This window comes from Camelus bactrianus, chromosome 12, assembly GCF_048773025.1.
Source record: "Camelus bactrianus isolate YW-2024 breed Bactrian camel chromosome 12, ASM4877302v1, whole genome shotgun sequence".
Taxonomy (NCBI): Eukaryota; Metazoa; Chordata; class Mammalia; order Artiodactyla; family Camelidae; genus Camelus; species Camelus bactrianus.
In genome coordinates this window covers 65,643,292-65,657,183 of record NC_133550.1, presented here as the reverse complement: position 1 = coordinate 65,657,183, position 13,892 = coordinate 65,643,292, and the positions used below count along the sequence as shown (strand labels likewise).

The following is a 13,892-nucleotide window of genomic DNA, read 5'->3' as shown; positions in this document are numbered from 1 at the left end:
CAGTGACCTTGGGCTTCCCCAGTCTCCTCTGTAAAGTGGGGTGAGGATGGCCCCTAAGCCCATGGAGGTGCTGTGAGGGTCACACGAGACTCCCACCCTACCCTAGAGGAGTCAGGTGAGGGGACCGAGGCGTGCAGGCGCCAAGTAACTGGCCCAAGTTCACGCTTCTGGCAGCTGGTTGTGCAGAAGGAATATCTTGCATTTAAAAATCTATAATTTAGGAATCCGTATAATTTTGGTCTCTGCATGTCCTCTGTAAACATTTATTTGGTTACAACATTTTAACAAACAGTGTTTCCTCCTTATCTTTAAGGGGAGGTGAGGATGAAACGAATTGCTGTCGGACATTAAAAGAACTTGAAGTCCAAGTGGGAGAAAAGGTAACAGAGATCTTTCGAAGTTCTTTCCCCCACCCACCGTCAAAAGTAGTCGCTAGCAGAGGGCGGTGATGTGAAGCGAGCTGCGTCTGCTCACCCGCGTCCTCTTGTCAGTCGCCTGACTGAATAGATGTCCCGTGAAAGCCTGTGTGCAGACCGCTCCGCCGGCCTCGGATGGCATTTCTTGATGCATGGCACCAGCAGAAGTGCTGGAATGTTAATTCCTTTTGTATTAACTTTAGATCATTATTAGTAGGGCTGCCCTTTCTGTTTTTGTCTACGATTGAAGCAGTGTTTTGTTTAGGAAGAGAAAACGACTGCTTTTCAGCAGTAAACGCCAATCACAAGCAGCAGGGTAAAAATAACCAGTAAAGCTCGGAGTGATAGATACTTAAGTATCGAGTAATTTAGCCACGAAAGCTACGACGTGTGTTTAGAAAGGGGCATAGAGCTCCGGTCCTGTCTGCCGATTATGGTCGGCTGTCACGCCGCACAGCTAAGGAGGGAAGAGATGTTCCTGGCTTTGGGGGCTTGGAATCGGACCTCTTTTTAAAATGCATTTGAGCCTGTCAATTACATGAGCAGTTTGAGAGTCATGGTTTAATTTATTTGATTCAATATGTCGGTTTGCAATGTGATAAATTTTCTTTCCTTTCTGAACTCTTCTGAGTTTTTCATACATTTCAAAATCAAAAATAGCCAGAAACCCACAGAATGTTCGTCTAAATTTCCCTGGCTGGTGCCATTAACACCAGAAAATTCATCCTAGTGTGATCATTCTTTTAGCATTATGTGCTCCTAAAAACCTAGTCTCGCTATAGTTCATATTAGTAGGAACCCTGGTATAATTATTTGCTTCTTCCACTATGGTCCGCTTGTTATTCTGTAAGAAATATGTTATAGGATTGCTATTATGTGTGGTATACATCTTTAGTTTGTCTCCTCCTAAGCTCTGTTAATTATGAAATTCCCCTAGGAATGACGACCATCCCAGCCATGTAAATACTGTTACAGATCAATGACGCAACATTACAGTTCGAGTCAAGGGGTGTGGACGCAGGCCCGGCTTGTAAATTACTGAAAATAAGGCTTAGGATCAGGGGCGCACCACTGCCGGCCACCCTGTCATCTCAGGCCTCCCTTTATCCCAGCCTCCTTCCCGCAGAAGCCCTCCCACTAAGAGTGAGTTTAAGCTAGTGCAGCTTTCGGGCAAGGTCCGGTGAGAACAGAAGGGTGACATGGAGAGGCCGAGGAGCACAAGTTCCCCCTGCGGCCCTGGCCCTGGGCAGGCACGTGGCATGGGACGTGCTCTGCCATTTACCAACCGGGTGGTTTGGGCAACTCCTGGTCATGGGGCCTCTTCATCTGTCAGTGGGGGTGAGAACACCCATCTCGAAGTGCTGTTGTGTGGCTTAAAAATACTCCGCACGAAGCACCGGGAACACTTAGAGGAGGCCAGCGGTCATTATTATGGTTATTTCTACAGCTTCCTTTGACTTATAGTTAGGAACACAAATGAAGGCCATCCCTTCCCACCCACCGCCCCCAAAGAAGCAGAGCAAACCAGACACACTCCTCAGCTGCTGGCAGGGCAGGAGCACGATTCCGTCTACTACTCTGGTCCTGCAAGTGGCCCACAGTCGAGCATTGCAGACCGAGAGGAACACCTAGCGGTTACTAACAGAAGGCCCTCTTCAGACATACGCTGTCATTGCTGAGTGATCTACACAGTTTGGAAATGAAAGATGCTAATTATTTTGTTTTAAATATAAGTCCACATGGCTGATTGGAGCCAAGAATGCATGCAAATGTCTCTCTGAATTTTGGGAGCCAGACTTTACTAAATGTGTGTGTGGTCTAGCCTTCCTAAACCTAAATAGTTAGTAGTTGGCACCCCAAACTGAGCAAACCCCAGGGCTTGTGTTTCCTAACTGTTTTCTTCTGCAGTGAGCTTGGTCTGGTGGCTGGGTCCTCAGCCTCTCCCTAACTCATGTGCACTTAAACCCATGCACCCCAGGCTCTCCGAGTCTCCTTTTCTCCATCAGGGAAGGGCAGGTTGGACAATCCCCAGGTCCCGTCTCTCCATCCTTTGGTGATGGGGATCCGTGGCTTCATGTGAAGAGGTGGCTGTCTGATCCATGGGGCCCTGTATCTGAGGGAAGAGGAGGCTCTGTGCACCCAGGTGGTCCTCAGGGTGTCATCTTTGGGCTCCAGCTTGTCCCAGTTCCTCATTTAGTCTCCACTCGGGTCCCAGGGAGCAGGTGCTTTGAGTCTCCCACGCCCCACTTGCCCTCCCCAGCTTGGCCTCACTTTTCCTTGGGTCATGAGTATGGCTGGCCTCTCTGGCTCCCCCTCTGTGCCTGCAATGGGGCATGTCCATGACCGCTCCGAGTCCTCTGGTCTTCAGATTCCTTGCCCTCGTAGTCTCCAGGGAGGCAGAGGGAGTTAGTGGGAATCGGGCACGTCTGGCCCAGAATCCTGCCTCTGCAGCCTCCCACGGGGCCTTGGGCCGGACTCTCACTGCGCTGCGTTCCCAGCTCTGAAGCAGAGGCAGCACTTAACGTCTCAGGGTGGTTACGAGAGTGAATGAGAATAACGTAAGTGATGCCATTGCATTCAGTCAGTGCTCAATAAGTATTAGTCCCTTCCTCCCCGTCAGTGAGGCTGGTTCTCTCTGTCGGCGCTCCTGAAACTTTCCTGCGGTAGTGGCACCCCCTCAGCCACCGAGGTGGTAGGTTGTCCTACCCCACGAGAAACAGAAAACTGTGAACTGGCTGAGACAACAAGGAATTCGCATCTCATCTAAGAGGTCAGGAGGGGAGCACAGGTCCAGGCTTGGCTAACTCGTGACTCCTCCCGTCACCAGGAGGGGCCGCCCTTCCGGGCTTGACACCAGATACTGTGACGTCACATTTTTCCGGCGTGCTGTTTCTTCCTGTGTGACTCGTTATAATTAACATGGGAAAACTTCTCCCCACGGACTCACAGCCCAGGGTCATGTCCCCATCCAAACCAGTGGCCTGGACCAGGCCTGATTACTCCCTGGTGTGGTGGCTGGGCTCCCTCCCCTGCAGCATGTGGCCACCAGAGGGTAGATATCTGAACAAATTGACTAATGGAGGGAGGGTATTGTCAGAAAGGAGAAGGGCGCAGAGGTGAACGGATTTGGAGAAAGCGACCTAGTGTCTGCTTCAGCCCTCCTGCAAAAGGACCCCCTCGGCCGGCTGGGCCTTCACTCACTGAACACTGATGTAAATTTTTGGATTTTGCCAACTCTGATAATAATAGTTAGCCTGGAGTGAGCACTTACGGGGAGCTATTCTAAGTGCTTTACTGCATTAAAGTATTTAATTTCCAGGAGAGCCCCCGAGGCAGGTACCACTGTTACCCACCTGATGGGAAGGGAAACCAGGACAGAGGCTAAGCAGCTGGGCCAAGTGTACACAGCTGGTGGGCAGAGAAGCTGCAACTCCTGCCTTGGCAGCTTGGCTCCAGGGTCCTAGCTCTTAACCTCTAGGCCACCCTGCCTCTCGGAGGGCCTCTTTAGGAAGGGCATTGATGCTTACTTTGCATTCAGCAAATGTGACTTTTTGTTCTGCCTGGAGGTAGACCCTGGCCATCACAGAGACATCTCCGTAGTCACCGTCACTGTACCATGAGTGGAGGTTGCATTCCAACCAGAGTCATCTTGTCCCTGTAGTATCACCTTCAAACGGGCACTTGGGGATCTTCTTTCCTCTTCTGTCTGTGGCATCCTGCCCTCCTACACTCATTCCCAACTCCTCAGTCGCTTATGCTCCCTGCCTGCCCTGCAGGGTCCCGTCCCCATCCTGGAGCCATGGCAGTATCTGAGGCCCAACAATTAGGTTCTTCACATTCTTCAAGGGGGGAATCTGCCAGGAAAAAAGGACTAAAGCAAAGCTTCAGTGTGTTTCCAAGTTAAACAAGTTTTGGTCTTTTTACTCTTTTATCTTTTGTCAACTCCTTACATGAGGCTAAGGCGGAAGTAAACGAAGAGGATGACAAAGGAAAACCTCATCTTGCTTCTCAAGGTTTGGGTGGGGTGCGGTGAATGTTCACTGTAAGCCACGTCCAGGGAATCGCCGAGACACAGAAAGCTCTTCTGACTTATACAAGAACCCAGTGCGGGTTTAGAGATGTCATGATTCGTCTCCCACTACATGCAAAGAAAAAAAAAAAAAAAGAAAACTGTTGTTAATTGAAGACTAGAATTCAAGAATGTGTAATTCAGTTAAAGACATTAAAAGAAAAAACAAACCCTAAACAAACACCGCCCAGAGCCCCAGGCCGTTAGCTCTCGTACCGTCACCACCCAAATAGGGATGCTCTTCCAAGCCCAGGCGCCAGTGATGTCAGAACATCTGGTCTACCCAGTCAGCCATGACTAGCGTGTCTGTTGGACACCAAGCGATCTGACACAGCTTTTATGGGATTACCCTGGTGCCTCGGAGTAGAATAGATGCAGCCTTCGCCATTTCAGAAGCAATTAGTAAATAATCAGAGGTACTAAGCTGCTTGCTTGGTCTGTAATATCTTCATGAAAAAGACAAAAGTGATGGGTAGATTCATTTTCTTCAATAGGTGAGTTTTCCTAAAAAAGACATTTAAAAAATAATTGCTTGAGGAATAAAGAAACGGTTGTTTCATAAACACACCTTAGCATCAGAACACCACATTAGCGTGAATGGATGTATCAAATACAGTCTGTCTGCCTAATAAAAAGACTGTGTCAAACTCAACATGAGGCCATTTACTAAAACACACAAGCCTTTGGTTAATTCATAGTACTCTCCAAATCCCACTTTTATCAGCTCTCCTCTGGTGCACTTGGTATTAATTGCCTATTATCGCAGGTATTTGAACACATCTCCTCTTTCATCAGAAGGAAATATTAGCATATCGCAGAGCTGTTGGGACAGATTGCATCCGAGGCACTTTTTCCTCCCCGCAGAAAGTCTATCAATCATAACTGAATATAGTGATTAATAATGTCACAGCTCTTCTTCGTGTGTCTCTGTGCAACTGAATGAAGAGTAGTGCTTACATTTTGATCTAGAGAATTTCACATAACAAAACAATCAGCTGCCATTTTATAAAAAAAAATGATATTTAAGATGCTTCTACTCCAGGACCTATTTTTGGTGGCGCTATTATTAATTTACTAAAGGCTTTAGCAGGAAGCTAAAGCAAAGATTCTGTTATTTCAGAATTTGTATTATTTCAGACTGAGTTTAATCTTAAAAAAAATCTTCTTGCATGTGGCAAGTCAGTAGTACCAAAGAGGTGGCAGGGATAAGGGTCTAAAACAGTGTGGCACTGGCGGGGCAGGCTGCAGCCCTTGGGCTCGCCCGGCTGAGAGTGCATCTGAGTCCCGACACTCAACGGTCTGAGGGGCCCTGAGCAGACTAGTCTCCCTGGAAACTGTTTTCTCAGCTGTGAAATGGGGAAGCAGTATTGCAAGATTTTTCCAATATCGTTGAGATTCTTTGTGGGAATAAATAGAAAATGAACTTGCCATACTTCAGGGTCGACAGAAGTTACTCCAAAAATTAGGAATCTGCATTTGGAGGAGAGAAGACAAGAGTTACTGTGTGGAAACTTAAATGATACTCTGTGGTCATTTACGATCTATAGCTACAAAGACGGCTGTGTGCTGATGGTGCCCACGTTTCTATCTCCATCTGGGGCCCAGGACTCACCACTGTCCCCAGACCAGACCATAGCAGCTGACCATCCTCCTCGCCCCACCCCAGGAAGCCTTCCTCCTCTGCTCTCTTTGCATTTTAGTGCGTGGTTCTACCGTTCACTGAGTCATTACAGCAGAAGTCTGTGATTAGCCCTGATTCCTGTCTTTCCCTTACTGGCCCCTCTCCCACATTCGGATCCTCAGGAAGTCCTGTCTGCTGCATACCCTGAACCCATCCGCCTCTCTCCATCCCCACCACCACCACTGTCTCCAGCCTGGGCTGCTTTTCCTGTTCCCACTCGTGCCCCTTTCAAGCTCTCTTTCACACGACGCCCAGAGCTACCTGTTCAAAACATGAGTTTTGAGTTCTCATCAGACCCCTTTGGTTAAGATGCCCCAGGGCTTTTGGTTGCCCACTAAGTAAATGCTGGACAAACACCCTGGCTTCTGGCACAGCCTGAGAGGTCTCCCCCCGGAGGTCCTTTGGACCACACTATCTAAAATTTCACATTTTCCTTAACACTTCAGACATTCTGAGGTTTTGTTTGCTTACTTGTTGATCACGAGGAAATATGTTCCCTGGGAGTGGGCACCTTCTCTGTCTTGCTCGCTGTTGTAACTTTAGTGCCTTGATCAGATCCTGACACCTGATCTGAGCTCGCGAAATACTTGCAGGATGAGAAAATAAAGTTCTGCAGGAGACGTTCACAGTAGTTGGAATAGCCAGGAAGACATTCACGAGGAAGGTGAAGTTGGAGCTTGAGTTGGACCATGGATGGGACTGCAGTGCGTGCTGAGGTTGGGCTAGAGGGTGAGATGTGGGGTAGGTTTCGGGATTGTAGTCGGGTGTGCGAAGAGGATGCGGAGGTGGGGGCAGTGAGGAGACAAGCTCTGTGACGATTCTGTGGGGAGTTATGTTTCTCAAGGCAAGATGGGACAGATCAATCTTGAAATGTAGGCTGGAGAAAAAAATGGAAGTATTTAAAGGTTAGGTGTTAACCCTAAAACACAGGGCTGGGGGTAGTGGTGGTGGCGGTTCACTGAATGTGTCTGACGGGGCGATGACATGGGGGAGGCAGTATTTAGGGGATGAGGTCAGCAGCAGAATGGCTGCATTTGATGGGAGAGCCACAGGAGGCGGGGTAGCTGTCATCAGGCCTTGGAAGTAATCAGTCGCTCTCACATCATCATCTACATTCGTTGAGCGCCTCTGCGGTTTGGGGGATGCCGTGGAGTTCCTGAGACGGGGTCGGCTTGCCCCTCCTGGTGTGCCGCACTGTCCTGTGAGTGGTCTAGGGTCAGGGTGACAGTGGCCTCAGTATTCTTGGCCTATATTGTCTGGAGTGGGGCTCCCATCCTATGACTGTGGGCTGGGTTAGAAAGAAGGAGAGACAGGAAATATTTCTTTTATAGTTGGTGCCCTAGGTATTTAGACTTGGGGCTTCTTTTCATAGCTGTGTCAGAAGTTCAATGAGTAGCTAGGATGTCTTATTGTCTTATTAGATGTTGCAGGGAGCATTTTGAAAATGAAAATCAAATGTGGAGGAAGGCTTACATGGTCTGTAGTATAGATAACAGCAAGTTTCCCTTTTCACCATGGCTGCAAGGAGACTCAAAACCAGATATTTGGATTTTCACTCTGTCATAGCAACCATGACTTTGAGATTGCTTTAGCTCTTTTTTTTTTAAGTCAGCTCCCTTTTCCCTGTTGCCATGGGTCTCACTGAGATGTCTTGAGCTTGTTCAGGTTTTGGTAAAGGTGGGGTTTGCATCGGTTCAACAAGTCAGTGCCTAGTCCTCGGCTGTGGAGGGGAGCAAAGTCAGCCTTTGTTAAAGGTGAGCCATGCCCGGCCGCCGCCCCTCCCACATGTCCCCACACTGAAAGTTTGTGTTGATGAGGTTCTGAATGCAGTCTAATTTTTTCCTATCTGGTTTGGCTCATCTCTACCAGCTGGTAAATAGGAAATGTTCACGGTAGGAAGCCAATACTCTGCAGAGTGTAAACAGATGGAATCGATATAAAGTGACAAGTTAGACTGTGCTACTGAGAATACAGAGCCAAGACGGAGAACATAACAGTCAAGCTACTTATTTCGTTCCAGTTCATTTAGTCCTGAATAGCGCTTCATATCTGCACAGCTGTGTTGTTCTTTTCTCCCCCCCTTTCTTTCTTCTGGGTTGATAATGACAATTTCAAAGAAAAACTTTAATTAAAGATTTTATACGAAATAGCCAAAAGTAGAATAATAAGGAAAATGAGCATTGATGTGTTTATTGTTAAGAGAAATCCTTTTTCTTGGCTTCATTTAAAACATGTCCTCCTTGAATTAGAAACGAGTCTCGCTGTGGTGACGGAGAGGTGCCAGGCTGAGCCCCGCATTTTGCTGCAGAAACAAGACAGGGGGTGGCCCCAGGCCCCCTCTCGCAGCGTCTCCATCCGGGGGCATTGGGTGGGAGGCCATTTCCCTCCCTCACCTTCTCCTAGAAACCAGGCGACGGAGGTGGCTCCGGGTGAGGAACCGAGCAGAAAGCAGTCAAACAGGAGGCACGGGGAATGGCGCGGAAGGAGGTTGACGGTACCGCGCGGGCACCCTCGCCTCCTCCCAGCCCCGGCAAGGGCCACCGCAGGCCCGGGGCCTATTCTGCAGCCCGAGTGGGAGCTCTGGGCTTCAGGGAGGGAATGTTAGGCCTTTTCTCACCTCCTTTAAAGCGTCAGTGGTTCACAGCTTTCCTTCCTGGAGCTCCAAGTGCTGGAAAGAGAGCCTCAGACAGAGGCCCGTGGAGTGGCGCTGCCCCGGCTGGCTCGGCGCGCACACGTGAGGCACCTGGAGGCTTTGCCTCCGGTGGACGCGGGCCAGTCCGCCTTCTTCCATCCCCTGGCTCTCTGGTCACACTCAGGTATCAACGAGTCCAGCATAGACTGGTCCAGAGCTAACCCGGAGCTCGGATGAGCTGGGCGCCCTGCTCCGCCCTCCTTCCAGCCCCAGGGGCCGCGGGGGTGGTGGTGGGGATGCTCCCTGGCTCTTCTCTCCCCGGCTCGGCTTCCTTCCTCCCCAGCTCGGGGGCGATGATGAGGGCTGAGGTGAGGGAGCAGGCCCTTCTCCCTTCACTGGTGTCCTCTGTGCTCTTGGGGTGCAGGGGAAGTGATTAGGACAGTCCTCTGGGGGCCCCCGGGCTGTGTGGTTTCCTGGGGAGGAGGGTCAGCTCTGGCTTAACCCCCTCCAGACCTCCTCAGCTCTGCTCCTGGTGGCCCACCCCACATTCCATGCTGCTCACATCCCCTCACCCGAGGATCGGCCCCAGGAGCAGGACAGCTCAAGCCTCTACCTTTCTTTAAAAAAACAAAAACTTTTAATAAACTTCTACACAACTTTCCAAGTTTACTTTCCATTTACAGTTATTACAAAATATTGGCTGTTTCCCATGTCATGCAATGCATCCTCCAACCTCTCTTACACCCCGTGGTTTGCACCTCCCACTCTTGCACCCCTACATTGCCCCTCCCGCACCTCCCCGTTGGTAACCACTAGTAGGTTCTCTGTATCTGAGTCTGCTTCTTTTTCTGGTATATTCACTAGTTTGTTGTATTTTTTTAGAATCCGCATATGAGTGATATCACACAGTATTTGTCTTTCTCTGACTTATTTCACTTGGCATAATGCCCTCTAAGTCTGTCTATGTTGCTGCATGGCAAAATTTCATTCTTTTTATGGCTGAGTAATATTCCATTGCATATAGACCACGTCTTCTTTATCCAGTCATCTGTCAGTGGACACTTAGGTTGCTTCCATATCTTGGCAATTGTAAATAATGCTGCTGTGAACATTGTGGTGCATGTATCCTTTTGAATTAATGTTTTTGATTTTTTTGGATCTATATGCCCAGGAGTGGAATTGCTGGGTCATATGGTAGTTCTATTTCTAGTTTTTTGAGATATCTGCATACTGTTTTCCACAGTGGCTGCACTAACTTACATTCCCACCAACAGTGTACAAAGGTTCCCTTTTCTCCACATCCTCACCAACATTTGTTATTTGTGTTCTTTTTGACGATAGCCATGTTGAGCATCTTTTCATGTGCCTGTTGACCATCTGCATTTCCTCTTTGGAATATGCCTATTCAGCTTTTCTGCTCATTTTTTAATCAAGTTGTTTGGTTTTTTTGATGCTGAGTTGTATGAGCTGTTTGTACATGTTGGATATTAATCCCTTATCGGTCATGTCATTTGCAAATATTTTCTCCCATTCTGCAGGTTGTCTTTTTTTTTTTTTTTTTTGTCAATGGTTTCATTTGCTGTGCAAAAGCTTTTAAGTTTAATTAGGTCCCATTTGTTTATTTTTGCTTTTATTTTCTTTACTTTAGGAAACAGATCCAAAAAAATTATTGCTACATTTTGTGTCAAAGAGTCTTCTGCCTATATTTTCCTCTAAAAGTTTTATACTATCCAGTCTTACAATTAGGCCTTTAATCCATTTTGAGTTTATTTTTGTATATGGTGTTAGAGAATGTTCCAGTTTCATTCTTTCACAGGTAGCTGTCCAGTTTTCCCAGCACTACTTACTGAAGAGATTGTCTTTTTTCCATTGTATGTTTTTGCTTCCTTTGTCATAGATTAATTGACCACAAGTGCATGGATTTATTTCTGGACTTTCTATCCTGTTTCATTGATCTGTGTGTCTGTTTTTGTGCCAGTACCATACTGTTTTGATGACTATAACTTTGTAGTATAGTCTGAAGCCAAGCGTGTAATTCCTCCAGCTCTGTTCTTTTTTCTCAGGATTGTTTTGGCTATTCAAGGTATTTTGTGTTTCTATACAAATTTAAGAATTATTTGTTCTAGTTCTGTGAAAAATACCATTGGTATTTTGATAGGGATTACATTGAATCTGTAGATTGCCTTGAGCAGTATGATCATTTTAACAATATTGATTCTTCCAATCCAAGAACATGGTGTATCTTTCCATCTTGTTTGTGTCATCTTCAATTCTTTCATTAGTGTCTCATAGTTTTCAGAGTAAATGTCTTTTGCCTCTTTAGGCAGGTTTGTCCCTAGATATTTTATTCTTTTTGATGCAGTGATAAATGAGGTTGTTTCCTTAATTTCTCTTTCTGATAATTCATTGTTAGCCTTCTACCTTTCTTGATTTCCACTTAACCCATGGAAAATCCACACATCCTGTCCATGCCAACAACAGGTGTGCAGACTGCCCTAATCTGCCCCTCCTGCTCTGCTATCTCTGTTCAATTCTCAGTTCCTTTCCCCAGGAAGGCGCAGAGCAGATCACTGAGTCCACAGAAATGACGTGCCTGTCTGTCCTTCTGCAGGCACCTGTCCTGTCTCTGTAAGGATTTCCTTGGCTTACCAAAGCCTCTTCCCCGTAAATGTTGTAACACCCATCTATCCATCTACCCATCATCCATGCATCCATGCATGCATGCATGCATGCATTTCTCCTTCCCTGCCTCCCTCTGTCCATCCATCTATTTATCATCCATCCATCATCCATTTATTCATCCATCCATTCCTCATCCATCTATCCGCTTAACAAATATTCATGGATCCAGGCCCTATTCTTGGCCCTGGACTCCTGTCCACTGAAGACCTTCTTCCCCTCAAGGTGTCTGTTCACTTAGGCTGGGCAGTGGGGAAGTGAAGGGGGCGATGGAGTTGGGTGGAGCGGGGGAAGTAGTGCCGGTTCGGTGTCTTACTGTTCCCCAGCATGGGCGTGTGGCTCTCTGGTTATTTGGAACTCTGTCCTCAGCCTTTGGTACTGATCAGCAATTCCTATCACACCACCATTTATTGAGTATTTTCCCTGCAAGGCACCTGCACACGTGAGCTCATTCCATCTGCACACACCGGTGCAGTGCCCCATTCATTCCCGTTTCATAGAAGCCGGGACTGAAATTCAGATGAGTCAGGTTGCTGGTCCAAGGTAACCCAGAAAACAGCTGCCCAGGTTCTTTGTGTGGCTTTCCGTGGGAGGTATCTGGACAAGGTTTCCCTTCCAGTTCCTCCCTGCCTTTACTCCTCAGGGCAGGCACTCTCTGCTCCTTGTAGTGACACTTGGGAGTCTTCCCTCCATGAATTCATCTAAATCTTTTGGGGAATGTTTTAATTTAAGTTTGCTCCTATCACTTTTTTTTTTCCAGTAATCACTTACCCCCCCCCCTTTTTTTACTTCTTTCCTCTGTGAAATGGGGTGGTGGTGGTGGTGGTGGTGGTGGTGGTGGTTCTTCTTCTACCCCTCCCCCTCCCCCTCCTCCTTTAAAGCTTTCGATCTTGCTTTTTCCTAGCCCTGCTGTCCAGATGGAAGAGTCCAGCCTGTTTAGTCCATCTTCCCTGTGGTTCCCTTCCCTAGATTGCTTGGTTCTTGCATCATCCCCCAGGGCTCTGAGGACACGGAGAGGGTCAGATGCTGCCCTTCTCTCAGTCTGCAGTGCCACTGTGGGAACCTGGGGTGCGGTGGGGAGCTGGGGAGTCTAGTGGGGGGCTGGTTGGGGCAGCCACTCCTAAGCCGGGCGCAGGGCTCAGAGAAGGTGGGAAGCAGCTCTTGCTGGGCCCCTGGCCCCCTGGATGGGTCGGGCTGAGTCTGGTGCTGAAGATGGGGAAGGGTTGGGAGGAGAAGACTTCCCAGCTGCATCTTCAGAGAGCCCCAGGCCACTTCCCGGCTCCTGAGGCTTTAATTCAGAGTCATAATTAGCTTCTGTTTGGGTTTTCTTTTTAAATCCTCCGGGCTTCTCTTGTTTGTGCACCTGAAGCTGCTGTGACACCTACCACCCACTCAGATGGGAGGGAGGGGAGCAGGGGTTGTGAACTTCCCCTGTGAAGATGGTAAATATTTAGATCTTGGGGGGCCAGGCTGTTCAGTCTGACTGCTCAACTCTGCCCTTGCAGGGAGGCAAGCAGCCCCGGGCAGTTTCATTCCCATAAATGAACGGAGTGGCTGGGCGCCAATAAAATTTACTTTTGGATTTTGAAATTTGAAACTCATGTAACTTTCATGCATCACAAAATAGCCTTCTTTTAATTTTTTTCAACCATTTAAAAATGTAACACCCATTCTTAGCTTGCAGGCAGACAGAGTCAGGCGGCAGGCAGGAGGTGGCAGCACCCGGAGCCCGGGAGGGGAGCTGGGCCTCTGCAGGCACCGGGTCTGGGCGGGGGCACCTACCCCAGGCTGGTCCCTGCACTCATGGGGCAAGCCCATGCTTTCCTTTCTGAGAAGCTGGATTTGGAAGGAGGCCCTTCTCCTTTTGTGAGCTGTGTGGCAGTTTCCTCCTCTCTCCGTGGATTTGACCCTCTCTGAGCCCTCCCCCTGAGAAGTGGTGGGGAACTGAAGGGGGGCGGAGCACCTGGAGAGCAGGGGCCTGACAGGGAGTGGGGTGGACCCCCTGCTGCAGGGGAGGGGGCTGGGGACCACTTTCAGGCAGAACACACCAAGATGTCTGGGTGGAGGTCAGGGGCCAGCGATGGGCTGGAAGCGCGGCAGGAAAGCCTGGTGTGAAGGTGCCGGCTCCTGCTCCAAGTGGAGAGTGGACGGCAGGGCCGGGACGGGGCCTTTGGGCAGCAGCATAGCTGTGAACTCAATCACGCAAGTATTTATGAGCATCTACTCTGCCCAGGGACTGTTCTCAACTTGGGGGTGCAGCAGCAGATGAAGCCAGGTCCCCTCCGCGGCATTTACATTTCAGTGGAAGAAGAAAGACAGCAAACAGAAAGAGAAACATGAGACATCCAGGTGTGGATGGACGCGAGGGAGAAAAGGGATGAGGGCGTGCTTTTGTGCAGGTGTCAGGAAGGCCTC

The 13,892-nt window shown here is 48.6% G+C and overlaps 1 protein-coding gene across 1 annotated transcript in view; it reads left to right on the top strand.

Moving 5' to 3' along the window:
- The window catches only part of EFCAB6 (EF-hand calcium binding domain 6), a 207,698-nt gene that overhangs the window by 41,709 nt on the left and 152,097 nt on the right, over positions 1-13,892 (top strand). Inside the window, exon 6 of the mRNA XM_010960181.3 lies at positions 314-380. Coding sequence (XP_010958483.2) covers positions 314-380 — 67 coding nt within the window. The remainder of the gene's footprint in view (positions 1-313; positions 381-13,892) is intronic.